General features: G+C 39.9%; 1 protein-coding gene across 3 annotated transcripts in view; it reads right to left on the bottom strand.

Annotated features, from left to right (window-relative positions):
- Positions 1 to 1,324: 1,324 nt before the first annotated feature.
- The window catches only part of LOC103037393 (BTG3 associated nuclear protein), a 54,906-nt gene continuing 30,349 nt past the window's right edge, over positions 1,325 to 25,881 (bottom strand). For all 3 annotated transcript variants that reach the window (XM_049474696.1, XM_049474695.1, XM_049474694.1), the window contains 2 exons: positions 12,058 to 12,198; positions 1,325 to 2,523 (listed from right to left, as the gene is read on the bottom strand). In XM_049474696.1, the coding sequence (XP_049330653.1) occupies positions 2,401 to 2,523; positions 12,058 to 12,198 (264 nt within the window). In that variant the 3' untranslated portion in view covers positions 1,325 to 2,400. The remainder of the gene's footprint in view (positions 2,524 to 12,057; positions 12,199 to 25,881) is intronic.

Genomic DNA, 25,881 nt, shown 5'->3' on the forward strand with positions numbered 1-25,881 from the left:
GAGGATTGAGAGTGTTTGGTGATCTTACGCCATACATGATTGGTCTGTGAATTTACTGCGCTGCAAAGCATGCATGCAATTAAATACTTCTCTGTAGTTTATCAGTTTGGGTCCGCATTGGACAACTTTTGGGTCCGCACCCGGACAGCGGTCCATCTATTAGTGACCTCTGTTCTAGAGATAGATAATGCAGCATTCCTCTCTTCCTTGTTGCACCTGGTTATTCGTCCAAATGTATTACTCCTTTGTTCTTCCAGTATAATTTTTGCCGTTTTTTCTGTGGCTATGGTCTCTCAGGTCATCAGATCACCAGTTTCTGGACATGGGCCTGGTTTGTAAAAGCTGAGGAAACCAGGCTGCTCCATTCTGCGATGTTTCCTTGCCTTTTCTGCCTCTTTTTTTGAGGAGGTGAACAGAGGACAGCCAGGTCCCATTAGAGATGAGGGCAAGTCGGAGACTGTAGCTCCAGCTCTGCCAAGACTGCCCCAGATACAGACCAACGGGTGGAGAGGAAAAGTGGGAGACACAGTCAGACAGAACGGATGAGAGAGAGAGAGAAATAAGAAAAAGAAAGGGTTGCTCTAAAAGTCTTGGGAAGAAAGAAAAAGGAAGCTAAACAGAGCGGTAAAAAGACACACAGAGACTAAGAGAAAACAAAGGGTGATGGTTTTATCAATCTTCATATGACAAGTTTCTTGCAGGCATTCCAAAATACACCATTACATCACAGAGTGCGTGGGAACCCGCACTGAAGCTCCAAAAAGACTCTTTATCTCACTCTCCCCCAGTCATTCTGATACCCATCACCAGAGACCCACTCCTTCATCTAAAGAGTACACACTCGCTCATTCTCACACACACGCACTCGGGCAGAGGAAGCATTACAGCATTAGTGGACTCCTAAGTGACTAGTCCGGTCACAGTGTCTTGAGCGTGGTTGAGAACATGCGTGGGGATCAGTCAGAAGTTCTTGATCTTTCCCAAACCATTTTGTTCCAGTACACCCAGCCCCTGGAATATAAAACGAACAAAAAACAGACTGCCTGTTTAATAGCCTTCATACAGCCACAACACTCCGACCCAGCACGCCACAGCACTCACAAATTTACAATTCATCATGTTCTTTAATATCCCTAAATGCCCAATGACAGCACTGGCACCAAACTCAGAACTTCCCTCACATACAGCCCCATAACGGCTCGATCATCATCACAGCAATCTGTAAACAGAAAATTTGACCAAATGTTTTTGTTTTGCACCGAATTCAGTCTGGCAGCTACTGTTCCACTTGCTGACACTTGAGACAACACAAGCACAGCACCAGTACATGGCAATGACAGTCATTTATTAATTCACACGCTCATATGCACGCACACCGACAAGATAAACAAGCAACTCATACTTTCTATACACTTTCTATACATAGACATGGTCACCGTCACTGCCAAATACTTTTTCATATTCTCTATGTGCAGCTTTTTATCAACTGTCTCTTTAAAGAGGGCCACAAATATTTATTTATGTTGTTACAATAAAGCATCTAAAACAAACAAGCCACTTCTGTGGGATAACCAAGATTTATGAACATAAGCTGTAGAACGGGTACAGAACAAGGGCAGGCCCTCATAAAAAAAAAAAAAAAAAAAAAAAAAAAAAGAAAAACAAAAAATGAAAGAAAATTATTAAATTCACTTATTTCATGAAACAATACTCAACAACCACGGGCTGGTTTAGCTGATCGGTATGTATTAGAGGTAACATAAGAAGTAAAGCTCTCATTAGCAAGCTTCAGTCTTTACAGAACAGTGTCTTTGTCCTAATGAAAGGAGATTAGGCAAGCAGCTTGAAGCCTAATAGCTAGGCACGCTCCTTGAAGCTCGAGTTAAATAAACCCATCCTGTGCAGTTGAGGAACTGGAGTGATGGAAAAAGCAGAAGAAGCAGAAGAAGAAGAAGAAGAAGAAGAAGAAAAAAGAAGGAGAAGGAGGTGAAGAAGGAAAATAAAGCTAATTTCTCCTGTCCACTGCTGGGCCAGAACCTGTAACACACGCACAAGCATCGAAGAGCCTGCGGTGCAGCCAACACTGATATTGTATTACTAAGCTGAAGGAGCTTTTAACAGACTGTGATTGTCAGGAGATTGCCAGTAGACAAGCTGACACAAAGGGAATTTGTGCAGTGTGTGTTTGATTTAAGACTCTTTGCCTGGCTTTAGCTCATGGTTGCAGACACAAGTCATTGATTCTGTTTGAGTTTGAGTGTCCACACTTTTCAGTCTCAGGTTCTCTCTCTCTCGCTCACTCAAGCAGTTCAGCAGCAGAATCATGCTAGTGTGTGTATTTGTAGGAGCACTGTGGTGTGTGTGTGTGTGTGAGAGAGAGAGGGCTCATGGGCTGGTGTCTCAGGTGCCCACAGTGTTGACGGGCATCTGGATCTGGACCACTTCTCCGTTCTCACTCTGCTGGATCTGAATAGCCTCCTTTACCTCCATCTCAGCTTGCAGAGCTGGGCCTAGTGCCTCCGCCTGAGGGAGAAAACATAGAGAGAGAGGAAAGATGAACGGAAGCTGTGATAATAAAAGACAGGTACAAATGAGAAGAATAGAGAATTCAGTAAAAAATATATATATATATTAGGACATCTGCTCATTCGTTTATTGTTTCTCCATAAATTAAGGAAATAAATTTACAAAATAAAAAACATTTAAAGTGGCAATCTGTATTATTTTGTTTTTAAACTGAAAGCAGAAGAATTTCTGAGTGAAGAAGGGACAAAATATTGTGTTTAATGATAACTGTGTGCTGAAACGACCATCCCTGCTAAGCCTAATATATTCATTCTAAAAACTGGAATGTCGGGTCACTTTTCGCAGGAGTTCTTCTGGCCACGTCACGCGTCTTTACGTATTTACGTCACATGTACAACCTCTAATAGAGGTTCCGGCTTAGTTTTACTGAACGCGAGCGGCTGGTGGAGCAATGGAGACTTCAGAAGGAGAAACTCAGAGTTCAATAGCTCATTCACCCATAGTAAGAATATAGAAAAAAAGAAAAAAAAATGAATAAGTGAAGTTTCTGACTGAGCACGCACTCTCTCCCTCTCTCTCTGTGACTGAACATAACCTGGAATCGGATTCATCCGCTCTGAAAGGAGACCGCATCACACCCGCCCAGTTTAAACTGCATGCTCTGTGCAATTAACCATTCTCACCAGAGAGGATCCTAAATCCCAAAACTTACGGACATCAGCTTTAACCTGCTTTTGCCAGAGCAACTATGTCTACTGTCCAGGTTCGTCTTTCTACTAGATTTTGGAGTATACCCATGAGGATTTAATTGAACTCAACACACACATATCCAGTAGATTAGTGCAGCATTCTTTACTTTTTGTGGAACATGGCAAAAGTTATTGGACATGATACTTTGTAGGACATCCTACTTTGTAGGACCTGTAAGTATAGGTTCTGCCTCAATGTAGTGTTTTTTTTTTTGCTTCCAAAAGTCCTTTTCCTTTGACAACACTTCTCTCCACAGACCAGACAATCTGTGTAGGAGCATATGCACATCTGTGTCAGCATAGGGTGCAACTAGAAGTAGCTAAATACATTCATTAAAATGGGTGTCCAATAAACATTTTGGACATATAGGGCAGTGTTCTTCAATTGTGGTCCAGGTGCCCCCCTGTCCAGCACATTTTAGAGGATTCCCTGCTTTAAACACTCACTGTATCTCTCAAAGGACGTGGGAGAAAGGAAAGCCATACATTTGCAGGGCAGATGGGCTTTAGGACCTGGTTTGAAGAACCCTGATATAGGGTATAGTAGTAGTCAGACACCCAGAAAGAAAAGCCTCCAAGCAGACTGACAGCACTGGATAGGCATTCAACAATACTGTCATCACTTACATGCTTTTATTTTATTACTGCTGTTTGAGAAGCGTATTAGCACATTGTACATTTTACCTAAATAACCATCATCCCTCCCCTCTCCCTCTCCACATACTTGCACTATCAATGCTGCATTGTTTGAGGGCCATACCAGCAAAGCCCCACTGAACTGAGCTGAACTGAACTTAGCTGAACTGAAGCTGAGGTTGGATTAAGGCTATGCTTTATCTCTGTCAGCCCAATAAAAACAGAGTGTGTGAGGTAGAGCAAGAGGGACGAGGATGAGTCACTTCTGAAAGCGGAGTGTGTTGAGTGAGTCATTCCTTCCTCACACATTCGCCAGGGGACTCAACTGCACACCTGCACAGCACAGAGAGAGAGCCTGCACTCTAGTACACGGCCCAGGCACAGCCTCCTATTAAACTCATTCACTCACACACACTCTCTCTCTCTCTCTCTCTCTCTCCCTCACACACACACACACACACACACACACACACACACACACACACACACACACACATACCTGTCACTGCAACACACACATCTGCCTACACTACATCAGTCCCCATGGTACTATATGCTTTAAACTTGAATGTTTTGACATTATGCACACAATGGGTGTGATTTGTATGATCTGTGTTCTGTGCCAAGTCCTCAAACCCTTCAAAATTTGTCCTCTTCCACAAGAGGGCAGTACCGAGAATTTCTAGAAAAAGCTTTAGATATGATTTAGGTTTCACATAGCATAATGTTTGTGTTCTACTGTTCTACTCCAAACACATGAGTTTGAATCTCAGAGAAATCAAACTGTAAATTGGTTTATTAAGAACAGCAGCACCATCTGGAATTCTCCAAAAGAATTGTCTCAAACCCTCAACGATGCCAATGAGTGACAATCAGACCTTGTCCACAGTCTAGCACACACACATATAAACACAAATACACAAATATACTCACACACACACACTCACATGTCTTAGTTTAACTCCGCTAAGTTCCCGGCCAGCTGTGCTGTCCAGTACTGGAACATGACCCACTTCTGACCCAGCATCAGGACAGTGTAAGAGCTTTCAACAGCATTCATTCTGTCAAGATACATCTGAGGTGTACAGGGAACAGCACTTCCTGCCCGGAAACGTTCTTTTACTTGTATTCCTATTATTCTTTTTTGTGATCCAGTGAGCGTTATGGAAACTATTAAATAAAGAAAGGCAAAAAAAAAATGTGGGGGTAAATAAATAAAGAAGAATCAAGCAATTTTTCAAGTGCTTGTGTAAATGCTACCACATGTTTTCGAGACAGATGAGAGTGATTCGGATAATTCTGCATTTCATACACTGGGGAGAACTGCGCCGCCACACTGACCTTATGACCTCAGGGGAAAGAGCCAGTGATGGGACGACTGAAGCATAGTCTGTCTCAGGTACATTCCGCCGAATGTGAGAAATGGTTTTCTAATGGTTTCTAACGGGAAATTTGAACCTGCAGGGATCCCATAGCTTTAAAAATATCCAAACGTTCTCAAGATTTTGGATGATTTAAAACTTCTGTTCAACTTCAAATGTTCAAGAAATATGAACCCAGTTATTGGACTTTTCCGTGTCAATTCTGCATCGTTATGGTCAACTGATGGCTTTCTAACACAGAATGGAGCATTTGCCAATCTCAGTTACATCCAAAAAGGCGGCTGCCAAGCACAAGTAATAACTATTCCGAAAGTCAAGAAGGAATCAGACCGTTTAAGTGGACTCTTGAAATGAATTCAGAACTGTCAAGACTGTGGACCTGGTGATTCATCTGTCCACAGTTGATAGCTGTGCTAGCTTCCCTCCTGTGAGGTCAGAACATGGTATCTCAGAGAAGAGCAGGAATCTGTAAGTTTTTTTTTGTTGGTTTCTGTCAAAAGCTCTGCATACAGTAATCTTTTCAACCTGATAATCTTCAACCATTAAATACATTTCAGATAGCTCCAAAAACATAAACAAACATGATTGCGGCAACTTCTCCAATGAAAGCCAGACGTCCTAATGTAGCATAGCTCAACGCATGGGGTAACGGCGAACACACTCTCGAGAGTACCCATGTCATCATAAACCACTCCAAAGGAGTCTCTCACACTAAGCCAGAGTTTCACAATCCTGCTCCTGGAGGCACCTTGGCCTGCACATTTACTGCTTTCCCTTCTCCCAACACACCTAATTAACGAGTTCTTACAGCGGGTAGGCCTGTCAGATTAATTAAACTATCGCTTTATGATAAACCGTTAACGCATGCAACTAATTTTGAATCAGTAGTGCATTATATATATATTTTTTTAAGCTAATTAATTACGCCACTAAGTTTGACCCCAACTTTCACCATAATCGGCACTGCCCTCATGCTGTTGGTCAACTTGGCGCTTGTTTTTATCCCCCTTCAAACTTAGAAGTATATACTAGCATTTTAATTGACACTACTAATATAAATATAATTGCATTACTATTATTATTATTATTATTATTATTATTATTACCACCATTCAAATATTCACTATAAAAACTTGCATCTAGAAAGGACAAGTGCGATTAATCGCAGAATTACAGAATATTGTCAGATTAATCAGATTAAAAATTTTAATCGACCTCAGCATTTTCCATTATGTTTTTTCAGCAAAGAGACCATTACCATGATTGACCCAGTTTGTTGACTCACTGTTTAAAAACAGTGATTTAATTTTATTTATGCTTAATTTGTGTTTATACATTTAACAATATCTGGATTCTAATACCAATGTCTGAATATTCTCCTCCAAATTGAAGGATCATTGCTCTATTAAAGGATGCAATTGCATAACAATAGCATGAAATGGTTCAAATATGACAATAATATAGTTTATTTAAATAACATAATATGCCTTGGAGTGGGTGTGTTAATTCAAGAAAACCATTAAAATGTGCAGTACAGGGTGTCACTAGAACCAGGACTGAGAAACAGTACACTAAGGCTGTGAGGACTAAGCACACAGTGGGTAGGGTAGGCATCAGTTCTAGAAGGCCTGTAACTAAAGCCTGGGTCTGTGGGTGGGGACCGGTCTGGGGAGCTCTGCAGGGGAGCAAGCCCAATCGCATAGGCTCTCACACAAGCTCTCTGGCAAGCCCTCGGCAACATCAGAGATTGCACGCTGAAGGCCAGCCAAAGAGTGTGTGTGGTGTGTGTGTTTGTGAACACTGAGGAAACAAGAGAAAAACAGGTTTTAAGAAGAATTTAAGAAGATGACAGAACGATTTGAAATCCAGCTTTAGCATCTGGACAGCAGCCCATTTAGACTGCACATCTATAGTACATCAGTGTGTATACAGGATATGATAGGATATGAACCCCTGAACTGATGAGATGAAGATACACTGTATTTTATATCAATCTCTGTTAGTGTTAATACCAAAGCAAGTAAAATATTACCTGAGTTCCACAAGGCATAAAGTTAACTATGGCATTTTTCTACATTATTAAGAAACAGCCAAAAGCAAATGGTTTCACAAGATACCTGAAGAATTTCTGATTTCAGACTTCAGATTTTTAAGTTTAGAGCCAGACTATCTCCTCAAAATTGCTCTACATCTCATGAGACTGAGATTTTATATAAACCATCTAGATATTATGTTGTATATGCAAGTGCATTTAATGATAAATTCAAGAAGATATGCAAAAATGCAGAAAATCAGAGCCTTGTGTTTTATGTGGCTCTGGTCTTCACTTTGTTAAGGCTTGTATTGAGACGCCGGTTCAGAAATATCCTGCAATCAGCAGCTTCACTGACCCCAGATTTCACCTCGCTAGAGCGTCTGGTTAGTTTGAGCCAGGAATAAACTCAAGCTGAGTGATCAGAGCACAAGAAATAACATTGCTGACAAGGATGGGTTTATTAGCTAATGTTTATATTAACTGTTGTCGAATAGCATTCCAAAATGTACAGTAAAAGACAAAAGAAATATTTGTACTTTCTACCGTTGACCATGTGCTATACCTATGGGGCATGCACACTTTGTTTTATATACTTTTTATTTGTATATGTTATATATATATATATATGAATATAAAGCAGACAGTGCACTGATCTTTTTATTTCAAAGTTTTCTGACGACAGAAAACAGCCTTTAAATGGCTGCTTAGTTTTAATCTTATCGGCAATTGTATCGGCAAGTTCAAAAATACACATACTCATATTGGGTTGGAAAAACTGGTATCAATGCACCCCTTACTGGAATTGAATTTTGGAAGCCGTTTCCCTTTATTATTGAGACCAGGTACATGTGCATTTAACTGGGATTGGGGGGGAGGGTTGTTGTGGTTGAGTGTGTAATACTTATATATATATATATATATATATATATATATACTTATACATATATATATATATATATATATATATATAAATTTAAAAGACAATAAAACATGTGCAACCTACCTAAACACCATTCTACTGTAGACCAGTTACACTCATTCATAGCAATGATATTTTATAAAAATAGTGGTCAGATTCGGGAGTATAATAAGACTTGTAAAACCGCAGACATTGTTCGAAAATGGTTCGAGAAACATGACTATAATTTGAGGTGTTGCCCTGGCCCGCAAATTCTCCAGATCTCAATCTGATTAGTGGGATGTGCTGGAACCACAAGTCTGATGCAGGCCAGCTACACCTCACAACGTTCACGGCTACAGAATCTGCTGCTAACGAATGGATTGTTTCCAAATACCACAATGCACTTTACAAGGTTGTGTAGAGTTAACACCTCAGTGCTGGTGGAAAGCTACTGAGTGGGAATTGGAAATGATTTAATTAGGGAGAAACTGGGGGAAAATGTATACAGTGAATAAGGAAATATCTGAGACACAGTGAGGTTAAGGTATTGTAGGACGATGACTAAGTTCCAGTCAAGAGTAATCTCTGTGAATCATCAAGGAGAAAAAGCTGTTAGTATAGTTTTATAATGCCATCGCGTCTAAAGAATGCCCCATGATCACAACAGTGGGGGATGATCACTCACATAAAACAGCTGCCAGAGAGAGACTAACAATTAAATGACATGTGAGATCATTTAGAACACAGTGCAACCCCAAGGACTAACCAATTGTTTTGTTCTTGCCAGCCCGGCCACTTTAAGATCTGCAGTGTGGAAACAGGGCTCTCCCTCCCTCTCCCAACATGGCCTGCATTAGCCTCTCCTTCACCACCATACCAAGGGAATCTAAAGCTCATGTACTAATTACTATGTTCCCTTCTTCAAGCACTCCAAATGCTGCATGCTTGCACACTAATGATGGATGTTTACAAAATGAGTGCAGAAAGGGAACATCTTTCACTGAATGTCTTTTGGTGGAACAATATATCTCTCTTTAAGTAGCAACAGGAACATACATCTAGTATTCATAAACACATCTTCAAATAATATCTGCATAAATAAATACAGTATTTTCCGTATTATATATTATTCCGTATTATAATTTAAAATTTAAAAGTTCCCAAAAATGCGCCTTCTAATCCGGTGCGCCTTATGTAAGAATTTTACCAGTCAGGTATTACAGAGCAGTAAAGCCACTCCACTGAAGTACAGTGTTATACGGGAGGTTCAGAATTAGCATTAGCCACTAACCATGCTTAACGCTAGCTCTTTCAGCATTCAGAGGTGAGTGCTAGGTCTTTCACCACTTAGAGGTTAGTATTTTTGGCCAATAGCTTGCTGCTAACCCCTGCTAGCACTGCTGGAGCAGTATTAGCATTAGCCGCTAACCACACTAAACGCTAGCCCTTTCAGCGTTCAGAGGTTAGTACTATCAGCCTGTAGCCTTCTGCTAACCCTGGCAAGCATTGCTGGTGCAATCTTAGCATCAGCAGCTAACAGCGCTAGGCGCTAGCTTTTTAGCCGTTCAGAGGTGAGTATATCGGACTGTAGTCTGCGTGTTTCCTATGTTAAAACAAGCTATGTTGGAACTGCTGTATGAACTGCTAGCTAATATCACCCTGGCTTAAAGGAACGCTCAGGATTATTTAATTCAACACTGTCGGGGGCATTAGCTGCTAACCGCTAGCACTAGTGAAAACATGGAAATCTAAGCTTACTGTAAATAAATGTTAATCTTTAAACTTTACTTCCCTAAATAAACAGTTTTCAGGAGAGAAATCTGTGTAGATTAACATTCAACGCTCGTTTGACTAGAATTTGAGCTCAGTTTTGTTTACTGAGGCGCTTCACCCAGTGCTAAGACCTGTTGAATTAAAAAAGAAACATGGCGATGCCCCTGTTTCTTACTAGTGTTGCATAATGCACCTTATTATCTGGTGTGCTTTATGTATGAAAATAGAGCAGAAAATAGATGTTCATTGATAGTGCACCTTATAATCCAATGCACCTTATATTGTGAAAAATATGGTAAACATCAGATTGCAATGCTATTAGGAAGGTTATCAGGAACCAGGAAGTGTCTAGACTGTAGTGTTTAAACTTTTGGTCATGTTTATTAAGCTACACATACAGACGTAGTATTCCGTGGATGGGGTGGTGAGTCGACAGCGCATCCATTAGCATTCCATAAATTTAAACTGGAATAAGTTTTAGGTCCATCTCCTGAGACTGCAGCAGTATGTGGATGAGCATTGTCCATTTGAAACAGCACTTTGGAGTTGAAGGGAGTTTAGAAAAAACAGGACCACTGCTTGCAGGATCTCATTAAGCTAATGTTGGGCTGTCAAAATCCCTGTAATCAAGACCCACTTGCTCTGGCATCGTTCGAAATTACACCACACGCCATGACACCAGGTCTTCTTCTGGGTGCACCTATTTTTTGGCGATGAGTGTATGTAAATAGCATCAAGTCTAAGCCACATCACCCCATGCATCCACGACATTCAACTCTGCATTCACTGAATAAAGACCATTAAACCTTGTGAAGCTTTTGAGTGTGTGTAAATGTGGCTCTTGTGTCTTTAAAACATGATAATGGCATCATGAGGAAATGATTAGAGCACTTCCACAGATACAGAGGCAGAATATGTGCAGGGGGACTGGGGGCTATTTATTATTCCTTACAAAAACAAACTGATGTGATGTACTGATTAGCAGAGCCGAGTGCAGGAGCGGTTCACCTCCCGGTTCAGAGCAGCTCTGGAACCCACACAGCACGGAGGCAGCCAGGTCCTCAGACTTCACAGAAAGTGCAAAGAACAGACCTGCCATATGTAGCTCTAGCTCTTACTTATATTAAAAAAATAGATATACACATATAATTTAAAACAGTTCTTTGTATAGGATGTATACAATGACCTGCCAAAACTCTTAGAATATCAGTACATTGTTTCCAAGCTGTCCCCAGAGAGACCATTTTATAAACAAACACTCATAGTTGTATATGTTGTGAGGTGTCATCTTGTAAGTGAGGCTGAACAGAGTCCAGCATGATTACAGCAAGGCAACGTTTATTATCAAAGTTTGAGGATTGATAGTGGGTGTCAAATGGATGAGATATTACATTTCTAAAGTTGATTAATGTAGGCATTTAACATTTCCCGATCCACAGCATCATGTGTGTACCAGCAATACTTCATAGAATCATCTCAACACAGTAGGCAGTGCAGTGAGTGGTAATGATTGTGAACAACAATGTCTTGTTCATGTCCTATGACGGTTGGAATATCAGTGTATGTGATCCATTAATATGTCATATATATGGTTTTGGTCTGTCACCAGAAAAGCTTCAGTGCTGCACATGCATTCACAAGCTGGTTGAGAATATGATAAGGAATGTTTATTTACTATTTTCATTTCCCTGTAGACCACAGCCTGTGTTTTCTTGTGAATGTTTCTTTGTAATCAGCAGTTTAAGCATTGCAGTCCTAATAGAATATGCCCTCTGTGCAGTTGTGGACAGACTGTTCTTTTTGACACAGTCTGATCACATCCTGCACTGACATTCTCACTCACCTGAAGAAGCTGCTTTTCTTAAGCTTGTTATATGTACTGTTCCTGCTACAAAAGTATCACACTCATTCATAACGCTTTTTCTATAGATCTAAATGCAGAGATCATTTTATTTAGGGTTTCTACTGAACCATGAACCACTTGAGCTGCATTTGAGACTGAGTTTAAGATAAATTTCAGCAGTGGTCCTGCTTATGTGGTGAAAAATGTCCCACCTGGACAGTTCCCGTGTGATCAGTCACAGGTCCAAGCTGAACGTACTGAACCTGGATGTCGTTGCCTTGCAGGGGAGACGCCTCTACGGTTCCCGTCCCATCAGCAGACGCTACTGCAATGAGTTGAGGTCCTCTCAAAACCTAGAGAAAAAGATGAGAAAAAAAGAAGAGAGTGAAAAAATAAGAAAAACGATTGAAGATAAAGAAGTGGAAGTAATGAGTAACAGTAGAGATCTCACTAATACTGCCGTATTGAGTGCCAAGCAAAAACTTACTACATTTAAAAGTGTACTTTTACGAAAGAAAGCAAAAACTTTCAACATGATTTTGATTTTACGACATAGGCTGAACCATTTTTTAAATTAATGTCAGAAAGTGAAAATACAAGGTTTTTGCTTGAAAGTGACAAAACAGTGCATTGGTTAGACTACAATAATGCTTTCAGTCTCAGTTAATGCTTGTCCAAGATGAAAACTACTCAAATTAATTTTCTAAACACTGCCAGTTCTTGTAACAGAGAATTTCAAACGTAGCCCACAATTTATGCAGGTAGCCCATTCTCTATTGGTTTCACTGCTCACATTGTGCCAATGACAACTGGACTACGAGTGCCAAAAGGGGGTTTTCCATCCAGTAATGTATCAGTAATGTAATGTACATGTATCACTTGTCACCAGTGGCAGGTAAAACAGCTGGTAAACTGGCATATGAATATGTCTGGTGTGTTAGTGCTCCCAGATGTGAGGTGAATGTCATCAGGGTGAGCCACTGCTTGTGATGACTATTAAAAAAGACTAAAAGCAAATGTCTGTAAAGATGATTTGTTAAATCTCTCCAATTTGCTTGTTTTAATGCTGCTCATAATCATGGCAGCCAATGTCATCTAAAGTTTCTTCACATAACTGTAGCAAAAAAAAAAAAAAAAAAAAAAATGTATTTTGCATTTTTTTTCTGCCAAAATTTCATCATTGCTCATAACATTTGCAATATGTTTGAATGGAAACCTGGCTACAGGCAAAAATCAATAAAACCAGCAACCCCAAACTCCAAATAAAAACGTTTACTGCCTGCATTTACTGTGCACCTCACACACATACACAAACAGCTGATGTGTATTTACCTACTTCACTAAATGTTCAGTGCCAAAAGTAAAAAAAAATAAAATAAAATGACAGCAACATTGGAAACTAATAGCCTTTTGTTTATTTATACAGTAAGTAAAGCATTTAGGCCAATTTAAATGTTTTGTATGATTGTTTGGAAAGACCTTCTCAGTACCCTGCCATGCCAATGGGGCCATATATAATCTACTTTATTATCTAAAGCACTTGATCTGATTTGGTAGATCGGATCATTCTAAAAAACAACTGAGGTTAAGACCCAGGTTTTAAACAATACATGTGACAAGTGAACCTTCAAGGAAAAAAAATGTAGGAACACTTTTCAACAGGGTGTTCCAACAATCTGCTACTCACTGCGTTTTCCCAATTAACACGTCAAAATCAAAGCCCATAATACACACAAACAAATAGACTGTCAAAAAAAAAAAAACTCACTGAGGCTATGTTCACATTCCAAGTCCCATTAATGAGGACAGCAATGTAAATAAGCTTCAGAGCCTTTTTGTGTTTTAATCTTCAGTGATTGAAAGTGTGTAGAGAGTGTTGTTTAGTTTTACATCTTTAAATAAACTCAATAAATCAAGCAAACAATTGTGCTTTTTCGCTAAGTCTGGATTTGGCCATTCTGATGATTCACATTTATAGATGTAAGTGACCTGAATCTGTGTAGGTGAATGTGAATGACCTCATCAATCCATGACAACATGCATTGGTTCATCTCCAGTGTAGGAACACACATTAAAGTTAATTAAATCTGTTTCGCTTTGAAAAACAATTTGACTTGTGTCATATTAAGGCAAAGCATACAAATACAAACAAAGCATTAAGATTAAAAACTTTTAGTCTAAAAACTAAAATTACTGTCTCACATTTGTCTCTATGTTTTGTCTGATCTGAAAAACGATCCCATCTGTGATTCCAAAACTGTGATCCGATCCAGACCATGAGTTTTGTGATGTGATGAACCTCTACTAACAAGTAATAATAAAGTACAGATATTTAAACATAATACAATGAAACTGTACTTCTAGAATGTTTAAAAGTTTTTAAAAAGCATATCTAGGTTTTGATTACACAAAGCAAATAACAAAGCATCTAGCATCTAAACAACAAAAATGATATTTAACAATATCATGCTAAAAAGCTGTAATTTATGCTAATGATGGTGATACTGCTTAAGGTTTTAAGGTTTTAAAGGGGAAACTGAAAATAGTAGAGATGTAATATACAGCTCTGGAAAAAATTAAGAGAGCACTTCAGTTTCTGAATCAGTTTCTCTGATTTTGCTATTCATAGGTGTATGTTTGAGTAAAATGAACATTGTTGTTTTATTCTATAAACTATGGACAACATTTCTCCCAACTTCCAAATGAAAATATTGTCATTTAGAGCATTTATTTGCAGAAAATGAGAAAAGGCTGAAAATGAGAAATAGCTGAAATAACAAAAAAGATGCAGAGCTTTCAGACCTCAAATAATGCAAAGAAAACAAGTTCATATTCATAAAGTTTTAAGAGTTCAGAAATCAATATTTGGTGGAATAACCCTGGTTTTTAATCAATGTTTATATGCATTTTGGCGTTTTCCTACACAAGTCTTACACACTGCTTTTGGATAACTTTATGCCTGCACTCCTGGTGAAAAAATTCAAGCAGTTGAGCTTGGTTTGATTCCTTATGATCATCAATCTGCCTCTTTATTATATTCCAGAGGTTTTCAATTAGGTAAAATCAAAGAAACACATCATTTTTAAGTGGTCTCTTATTTTTTTCCAGAGCTTTATTTGGAAATATATTTTATCCATGTTATCGGTACTATTGTATTGTTCATTAATGGATAGATGAGAACACATCTTGACAAACCATCTGAAGCAAGTCTTAAGCATATATTTGGGGGAAAATTTTGATTAATTTGCTACATTAGCGAATCTAAAAAATTTGGACACCAAACATATCTTGTCAGATTAATCACATAAGGCAAATGGAATTTTGTATGATTTTAATTTAAATCAACATCCAGAGCTACTCATCTGAAATCACAGCCCTGAATGCTGATTACAAAAGGACCTTCATATTTATGAATCTACACACATGCAAATTCCTTACTAAAGGCCTAATCCTGTTTATGGCTTGTGTGAAATCAGCAACAAAGCAGTAATTTAGCGCATACTGGACACTGTGCCACGAGACGGGGGTTGTGTGTTAAGTGCGCACGTGTTCAACTTGTGCCATTTAGCTGGGGGAAAGTCCCATATCCTGGAGAGCTGAGACACACATATACACAGAGATAGTGTGTTGCAGACATACACGCAATTAACAAGCATACAAAACATATACACACATGTACACACATACATTATGACTGCTTACTCTGTTATTGATTTATAAACAAAATACGAGCGTGCTCATGAACGCTGGCACGTACACACAGACACAAACAAGAGATAGTTTAGTTCATCATTCCACAGACAACAGAGCACGGGTTTGTGTCCTGTGGCTCACAATTAAGAACATTTGCTCCAAGACTGTTCATTTGTCTAAAGGAAGTATTTGTTCCAAGAGTGTTTGCTGAGTATCGTGACTAATGGCTCAGTAAAGTTACTACAGGAGGTCCTTTGGGGCTCTTATTAACATCAGTCTCCCGTTGTTCTCTAATTGTCACACCTCCGTCTTCATCTGATGACATCATGGCCCAAGCTCTCGCACTGACACAAACAGTGTGATGCCAGTCTAACCAGCTGGGCACAGACATACCATCCATTCCCAATTAGGAGGAGAGAGAATCTGTCTCTCAGCACAAAATCCCACACTAACCTCAATTAAAGATGCAGTGCAGGCCCAGGCTCCCCCTCCCACCGCACCCCCAACCTTGGCTTTGAAGCTGTGAGTCACTGGCATGTTTCGAGGTTATGCCGAACCCTCGCAGTGCCCAATGTGTCTCCACTGGTACAAAGAAAAGCTGCCAGCTTCACCACAGTGTCTCCTGTTCCTTAACCAAACCACGACAGGACCAGTCAGACCCCTATGGTAACAATTAGGGTTAGCAAACCATGCTAGCTCAATTAAAGCGCAGGCAGAAAGGCACAGAGTGTTCCGGCTCAAAAAATGTGAACAGAAATATGTGGAAAGTCTTGTCCTGCTGGGAAAATTACAGGTAATGCTGTGATATTTGCTCATATCTGCTAATTATGTACAGTTGTTTGCAAAGGTTTCAGCACCCCTGGCCAGACAACATATTTTATATAACAACCCATGCTTAAAATCATTTATGAAAATATTTTTCCCCTAGTCAAGGAACAGTTACAAAACAGAAAGTCTGAAAAAATAGAAGCTGCAGCATGTGCTGAAGTTTGGAGACCATACAAAGTCAGTACTTTGTACAGATATCAGATATCAGAGCCTGCAAACACTTTTTTGCAACAATTCCCCACAAGATTTTCCACTGTAATAAGAGCTGACAAGCTGTATGAATGAGAATAAGAGAGAAAGACCTGCAATCACTGAGGATATGCTCTTGATAACAAAATTCATTATTGGTTTTTAGGGGGTAAACACTTTTTTTTTCACAGGACTAGATTGATTTGGATTTTTTTCCCTTAATACATGAAATCATCATTTAGAAATTGCTTTTTATATTTACCCAGAAAATATATGTCTAATATAAACGTGATTGATAATCTGAAAAACGTAGGTATGACAAAAATGGAAAAACACAAGAGATCTGTAGTGGGGCAAATATTTTTTGCACTACTGTATATATGGACTGTATAGATAAACAACTCAACAGATAAACAACTGGTTGCCATGTAATGAGCAGGCTTACACACAGCCATTGGATTTGAGCAGAGGCAGTCCAGATACTAGTCACATGAAGTGACCATATATAAACAGAGCCAAAATGTTTCCTGTAAAGTATATACTGTATATACTCTATATGTCCAACTGTTTGTGGACACGACTTCTAATGAATGCATTTAGCTATCTGAGTTACACCCACTGCTGGCACAGCTTGTCTATTTTCTGTAGAGAAGCTTTGCCAGAAGAAGAAGACTCTGTGGAGTATGTAGACATGAAGCAACTGGCACCATGCCTAAAGCCAGGTGGATTAGAGAAGTAAAACGTTTTATACAAGCATTGAGCTGTGAAGCAGTGGAACTGTTCTCCGCTCCATTAAACTAATTTTGGGATGAGTTTGGGAGTTGGGGATTAGGTGGAGTGATGATCGTCCAACATCCTGAACATCCTCACTAAAGCTGTTTTAACTGACAACAATCAAGCCCTCACAGCAAAGTTTGGTTATTTGAGAAGAAACAATTAATCAATGAGCAGGTGCCCCAATACCTAATTGTGTCCATATGGTGTATGTGAGGTGGATATACAGTATTTAACAAACTTAGCATCTGATCATTTTTATGTACAGAAGTTTTCGGTCAGGAAACTTGGCCCAAATGTGTGTCCACAGAACTGATGTTAACAGAGCTGGATTTTAGAGGTCACCCTAATGAGGAGCACATTCAGGGAGAAGGTGGGAGAAGAGCAAGCCCTCTGTCCAATCCAGAGATTTCACACAAAAGCAAAAACACACATACACACAGCATGAAGGATTTGTTTTTACATTTTCCATTTCGAATTCCAGCACTAATCTGGTCCTCAGGGTTTCAATGAGGCAACGCCTGAAAAACAATAACACTGAGAACCTAACACAGTCAGTCACTCACACACACCCTGGGTGACTCCATTCAAGGTCCAGACCTAGAATGCTCTCCCTCTCACACACACAGAAAGACACAAACACAAACACGCAGCCTGTTGTCCAAATGTGTGTTTGTGTGTCATCTCCTATGCATCTGCCCTTGTGTGTGTGTGTGTATGTGTGTGCGTGTGCACTTTGGAGTCTTCACAGTTGACAAACAGTTCTCCAAGCAAGCACACTTAAAACCAGGAGGAACTATAAACCCATGATTGAGACCCAGTTGCATGTTCAGCTGTGAGGGTTCAACACAATGAGGCTTTTTATGAGCCTTGGAAGCATGCTTGCGATTTCTGAGCAATGAAAGCCACTGTCGTCGACCGACTTCCGGTCCCAGGACCGTTCCCAAGTCAGCTCAGTGTTCCTGACTCTCCCCGATTCCAGCCTAGAGATCGTGAGGACAAAGTTCCCACACTTGAAAAGAGAGACAGGCTAATTCAAAACACACATCCAACAGAGATGCACTCCTGCTCGCAGTGTCATCCAACTAACACAACAAACTTAAGCTCATCCGTTCAAGCAATTACAGGGCCAGATAGACACGACCAAAAAAAAAAAAACCCGGATTAACCACCACAGGCAGTAAAATATGAAGAGTGATGTGAGATTTCCAGACAACCTGTTTTGACACAGGATGACAAACATGCCAAACGTATTCTGAAAAAGTGATTAAGGCAAACGGGAGAAAAAAAAAAACATAAAAAAAACAAAACAACAAACTGTGATGCAACACTAAACTCACAGTGAACAGTTCAGTTCTTGCAATAATGTGTCTAATTTAGCTTTAATGACACAGAAATATACATCCACATTTGTATAAAAAAGTGTTATCTTGTGTGAGACTGAACACTAGCCAGCATGCTCAATGCAAGACAACCTGAATTATATGGATATACACTGGATTATATGGCGCACTATCAATAAACATCTATTATTTATTTATAGTCTATTTTTTATTTTTTTCTGGCTTATAAAGCACATTTTAAATGGCACTTTTTATGAGAACAATGATGTCACCATGTTTTCCTTATAATTCACCAGGTGTTGCTGCCTGGGGGGTGAGACCTGTAAAGCTAAGCTAAATAAACAAAACTGTAATTCTTAACATAAAAACATTGATGGAATATGATGATTTAGACAAAGCTAACCGCTAATGCTGCCTAACTGCCTCCTGACAGCTACACTGAGAAAGCCTGAGTGTTCCTGTAAACCAGGGCGATATTAGCTAGCAGTTCGTCACACATAGTGAAGCGCAGACTACAATCCGATAATTCTCTGAACAGCCTGAATGGCTAGCACGGTTAGCGGGTAATGCTAAACCTGCTCCAGCAATCTGGGGTTAGCAGCAGACTACAGATAGATAATACTCATCTCTGTATGGCCAAAAAGGTAGCACTTAGCTAGTAGTGCTAAGGCTCCTTCTACAGTGCTAGCCGGGGTAAGCAGCAGACTACAAGCTAATAATTCTCACCTCTGAATGGCCAAATGGCTAGTTCTTAGCAAGTAATGCTAATACTGCTGGAGAACTAAACTGAATCTCCTGTATAACGCTGCACTTCAGTGGAGTGGCTTTATTGCTCCTTACAACCTAACTAGTAAAATTCATACATAAGGCACTCCGGATTATAAGACGCACTGGCAAGTTTTGAGAAAATGTAAGTATTTTAAGTGCGCATTATAGTGCAAACAATCCGGTATATATGAGTTATATGTTTGAGTGAGGCTTGATAGTAGGTGCCGGATAGATAGGAGATTTTATTTATTTGTACGTTTTTGTGCAGGCATTTAACATTCCCCAGTGGGTGGTAATGATCATACCTGGCAATGTCTGGCTAGAATTGTCCATGCAAACAGACATGAAACTCACTAAGAAATCACATCCACAAGTCAGTGTGGTGTAATTTAGGTTCCATTGGGCATGTAAGGTCATGGAACACAATACTAGTTACTGTCCTGTTACTTCTGGCATCTGACTGTACACTAGGGGTGGGCAATATTATATCGTATACAATATAGCGTGACACAGAAATATCATGATATTAAAAATCTTTATTGTGATAATAGGGCTGTTCTGTCTTAAATATAGTCTATTATTTACTGTGAAGCTTAGGTTTATTTATTGTATAATTGTTTTAGTTTGCAGTTTATATGCACGCACTAAATATTCTGCAATATTTTTTGCTGCATTATATTATTTTATGCTATAGTATTTTGCCACATTATGATTATACTGTTAAACTATTATACTATATTCCTGAAATTAACAAATTATTTCTGTTTTCGTATATCGGAAAGTATATCGTTATCGCAAAAATACCCTGAAATATTGTGATATTATTTTAGAGCCATATCGCCCACCCCTACTGTACACACACAAATTATTTATGCCAAATGCTGAACATTGTCTAGAAGGGACTTAAGTCCCCCTTGCATTGTGTGGTGGAGCAGTGGAGCTGTGTTCTCTGGAACGCCTGAGCTCCTTTCAGTACCTTTGGGATCAGCTGAAGTGACATTTGTGATCCAGACCTAATGATCTAGTTCTTGGACTCACTAATGCTCTTGTGGCTGAGTGCAGTCAAATCCCTACAACACTGATCCCCTAACCTGACATATATTGTAAAGCCTTCCTGGAAAATATCAGGCTCTTAAAGGGAACGCTGTACTCCTTATAACTTCCTATGAATACCTTAATTTCCGGAAGAAATTTAGTAGAATAAGCAAGCGGTCTATAAACTGTTGGGCAGATGGTGTTTATGCTGATTTGCGTTACGGGGTCTGAGCAACAATGAATGTTGCTCGTAACGTGTGTGTGCACTACATGGATTTGTCTATGCAGTCGTGCTTGTGTTTGCGTGGTGGAGCCAGGGAGCTGGAGGAACCTGATGCCCCCTCTAGAGTTCACTGCTCTGGGCAGGTGACTAGCTTCCTGGGCTTATGACACTACTATTTTTTTATATGTCAGTGTATATCTGGGAGTTAAAACAGTGCAGAAACTGACTGGTACTCTTATTCTTAGGCTTTTTTCCATCCAGTTATTAACCTGTTGCCAACTCTGACAGACTGCTGGAAAGATAGCCTGAAAAAAAAATGTTGTGAACAAAGACCACAACGCTTTGAGTGCAGACAAAGTTAGATCATCAGGTCTGCTTTATCTATTGAGTCCAGCCACCGGGTACAGGATGAGTCAAGTACGCTGAATAATCAAGTGTGCCGAGACCCACACACAGAGCGAGCTGGTTGCTAGGACCAAAAACAAACAAGAGAGAAAGGGGTTTGAATAAATCTTTCGGTTATGCAGTAATGCTTTCAGCAGTAACACAAGACACCAAACACATCGAGCAACTGGAGCAAAGATGAGGGAGAATACAACAACAGCAGCTTAATGCAAAAAACATTCAGCCATGGCCCTGCATCCGAACACAATAACCAACTGTGCAAACAAGCCTCTTCCCATGCTCCTCTTCCCTTTATCTGCGTTCCAATGCTTTTGCTAGACATGAATCTCACTAACTGCAATTATGAAAGATAAATAAAAGTGTGTGATACACCCCAAAACAGATTGAATGTGGTAAACCCTGTGACATTGTGAACTTGATTGCTAATTAAAGTCACAAGCCTGGCTAGCTGAAATTTAGTTTTAGGCTAAACTGCTAGCACAGGGAACTGAGGACTTCACTGAAGCCCCTGGGAACCAAAATCTGAGCTTTCTTTTCTAATCGGGTTAATTTGGCTGAGTAAATGTATAAAGTATTTCTTATGAATATCTTCCCAAAGTCTAATACATTTCTGCTGTGTTTCACCAGTATGAGTCTCCTCTGAACGTAGAATAGGCAGATCTAAAAGTAGGTCAGGCGGATGTCAGCAGAACCCTGACCAATCACAAGGATAATATCGCTCTGCCCTCTCTTTGAGTCTGAGCAACTGAATCCAGCACATATACATATAAGCTTTAAAAACTAACAAGAGCAGATAAGCTGGAGACGGGTGCCGATTCTTTGCCTACATTTAAAATTAGTGATTTAAATGTAATGATCTTTAGTAAAGTTAAGATGCACCATCTTTCCAGAGAACACAGTCCCGCTGCTTTATTGATCCAAATGCTAGGGGATTCTAGAATATTTGGGTTTATATATATATATATATATATATATATATATACACACACACACAATATGTAAACACTAAGAGCACTAAGATTTGTGTACATTCACCGTGACCAGATGCTTTTGCTACAGGCTTCTGGCAGAATCTGGTTGGATATTTGACAAATCCTCTTGGCAGAATTGAAGTTCAGTTAAATGTGTTGCTGCTCTCCTGGCATAGACAGGACTTTTAAGTACACTGAATATCTCACCTTCACTCCTCCAAACATTTCTGTATAATGTGATCATACACTGTTCCTACAGAAGACTTTTTCTTATAGTTCATGTGGTAAACTGCCAATCTGAATCAAGTTTGAATGTGTCAATGCTGGAGCGGAGGATTCTTACTCAGTTCATGGCAAGATTAAACGTATATGACTGAAGTGTTTCCTCCCAGCTTAGGGTCTTTGTTTAGGTCTGTCAGACCTTGGCAAAGTAGTGACACCTTCCAATGACTTGTGATTACCTACAATTTCATGACCTGCGTAATTCATGACCCGTGTTAATCCATGATCATTGTTCTCAATTCCTCTCTGGGTTTCGTGGACTTGGGCATTGCACTGTTTGTGGTCACTTCAACAAGTGTTGTCAAACTAATCCTCTTTATTTGTGCACAGAGACGTTAAGAGTTCTTAGCCTTGACAAGTTTATTGTTAATCCTGTATGTATAATTTTGATCCTGTGTGCAAATAAAATGTGGACCAAAATCACAGGTTTACATCGTGCATCTTCATCCTGGCCCAGAAAAAGAACAGTTTCTAAGAAATCACCGCAAGCTCAAAAGTGCCATGACATTCCAGTTCATGATGAGTGTATTTATACTCCTGATTGCAATGCATTACTTTTTCCAGTGCATCTTCACTGCAAGGAGGCTGATCCATTACCAACACATCAGCTGAACACATCAGGAAGACCTTTCTTCTTTTCTTCCTCTAAATTCACGGTTCTTATAGAGGAAAGGGCTACGTCCCAATCATCATTTACAGCTCCCCCCAGTACCACAAGCTTGCAAATTTTCAAAAAAGAACTTCCTCACTGTTTCTACAGTCATCAGCAGTCAACAACATCTGCAGCAGGCAGACCAGAGCCAGAACAGATGGGGAGAGAGAGAGAGAGAGAGAGAGAGAGAGAATGAATAAAACAGGCAAAAAGAAAGAAAGAAAGAAAGAAAGAAAGAAAGAAGGGACCATGAGGCCACGGCACAAACCAAGCAAACTCTCTGATCAAATGAAACCTTCAATCACCATTACAAAACCTGCCGCCTAGCTGATAAGCTCCAGAGCATGTCTGAAAGCATGCTTTGCTGCACAAGTCAAACGCAGGTTGAGTGAGAACTCATTAAGCTGCTTTTCTGCAACAGAACTGGGTCATTTAGAAGAATAGAAAATCACTTCTGATACTTGCAAATATATCACACATCACAAAATATCACACACATCCAAATTTGACTAGAAAACAAGGTGGCCGATATTTGTATGACCACCACATTCCATGGAAGTTGTGCTCAATTGATGCTCTGACCTAGTCATCTAGCCAGTCTGACCAAGCCTAATCTGATGATTATATTTTCGATTAGGGATTTAAAAGACATTTAAAGGTGTGGATGTTGTTTAAAGGTAATAAATACTGATATTTAGCGATTAAATATGCAATCTTTTGTGTTTGGGCACTTTTGGAGACACAAACTGAGTTGAGTGTAAACTGTGTGAGTGAGCCATTTACCCATCTTCTATTGCGCTTTTGCCCTCAGCACTTTGTGAAATGTGCTACTGTTACAAATGAACGATTAGTCGATAATGAAATTGGTAGTCAACAAATTTAACTAATCGATATTGTCAATTATAATCAACTAATCGTTGCAGCTCTAGCATTTAGACAACCATTTAGGTTCTTCCAACACATCATCATTCCAAAACTGACAGTTCACCTAATATCTATATCCCACATCTTGCTATTGTATTGTCATTGCAACAAGTTTCTCAAATGCTATCCATTGCACCTGTCAGTGGTTTTAAGATTATAGCTGATCTACAGAACAACTATGCAAGCTTTTGGATAAATTACCCCCCACACGTCTAAAAACCTGTCCCTAATCTGCAATTATAACCTTGTAAAACAGATTGTTCCCGGCTCAGTGCAAACTCCCCCTCAATCCACCCAAAGGCCTCAATAAAAGCTTTCCAGAGACCAGAAGTAAAGAACTTAAACCTTCACTGAATCTGTCTTTCAGCAGCCCCAAGGCCTTCAGCTAGACTCCATCTGCCTCCACCTGCACTCCCAAGCCCTAGGATCCAAGCATGAAATGTTCTCTTTAAACCTGTATAAAACATCAACGATTCAGGTTTCTTTTTTAAAACAATGCCATTATTCAGTGAACATCCATTCAAGGTCTGTCTGCAACGCCTTTGGGGTCACATAAGAGATGGCCTGACGGAGGCCAGGTCCAGATATCCAGCACACTCAGCTTCGTTTTAAGATCAAAACCAGCATTCTCTAAGCAGCAGCTAGCCAATCAAGCTCAGGCAAGCATCCAGCTGACAAAAATAATGACCATAATTTACAACAAATTTAACAACACACACACACGTATGGCAAGCAGCCACGTACGCTCTCAGGATCAAAACAATCAAGCTTGATTCTGTGTTTGTCTTTTTAATCTGTAAGTCTTTTATGAAAGTTTGAACACAATAAAAAGTAATTTTCAAGTATCTTGTGGATTTAGATGTTTCAGTTTAAGCAGTATTAGTACACCTTGGTACATTTTAAAGGGCAATAATATTAGATTTTTGGGTCCATTCAGATCACGTAGGCTGTATTTGTGTGAGCACAGCCGTGATTTCACCCCATGGAAGACACTGGACAGTAACATAAGTAAATAATAAGTGCTTTTGTCATTTTTGCAACAGTGGATGATTTTATGGCCTTTCACGCCTCAGTTCTTATTGCTCCCTCCAACTGGAAGTGAAACAAAAGATCAGATGCTTGACAAGCCCTGCCTCCATCTCTCTCCACTCATGTCAACATGCAGAGACAGCCAGTTCATGGGGTTGTTAATGAAGCAGAGAGAGAGAAAGAGAGTGAGAGACAGATCCAGCGAGAGAGAGAGAGAGAGAGAGGGAGTGTGTGTGTCTCCTTGGCTCCCACTAATGTGTAGCTAAAGGGCCAGCTGGCTGATTGGCCCTCTGGAGCAGTCACACACAGAAACGCTACCAGAGACATCTGGAGTCCCTTACCTACAAGCCCAAGGAGCCAGACTCTAATTGCCTGCCCAGAGCAGTGCACTCCAGCGGGGGCATCAGGTTCCTCCAGCTCCCTGGCTCCACCATGCAAACACCAGCACGACTGCATAGACAAATCCATGTGGCACACACACACGCTCGAGCTCCATAGAGCAAATCTGCATAAACGCCATCTGCCCGACAAGTTTGTAGACACTTGCTTATTCTACTATGTTCCGTCCGAAAGTGAGGGCATTAACAGGAAGTTAAAAGGAGTTTAGCGAATCAATTAACAGACTACATTTTTCTGGGAAGGTTTTAGATTATAAGTTGGAACAGTGTCCTGAGGATTGATTGCATTCAGCCATGACATTAGCAAGGCCAAGAACTAGATCTTTAGGTCTGGATAACAAATGTCATTCCAGCTGATCTGAAAGTTACTGAAAGGAGCTCTGACATTCCAGAGAACACAGCTCCACTAATGCTCAGCATTAGGCATGGGCAACACATGGTCTGTGGTGATTGTACACTGATAAGTCAAAAGTCACCGGACAGGGAAGCTAAAGTTTGATGCACTGACCTACAGGATATGCA

This window comes from Astyanax mexicanus, chromosome 2, assembly GCF_023375975.1.
Source record: "Astyanax mexicanus isolate ESR-SI-001 chromosome 2, AstMex3_surface, whole genome shotgun sequence".
NCBI classification, from domain to species: Eukaryota; Metazoa; Chordata; class Actinopteri; order Characiformes; family Acestrorhamphidae; genus Astyanax; species Astyanax mexicanus.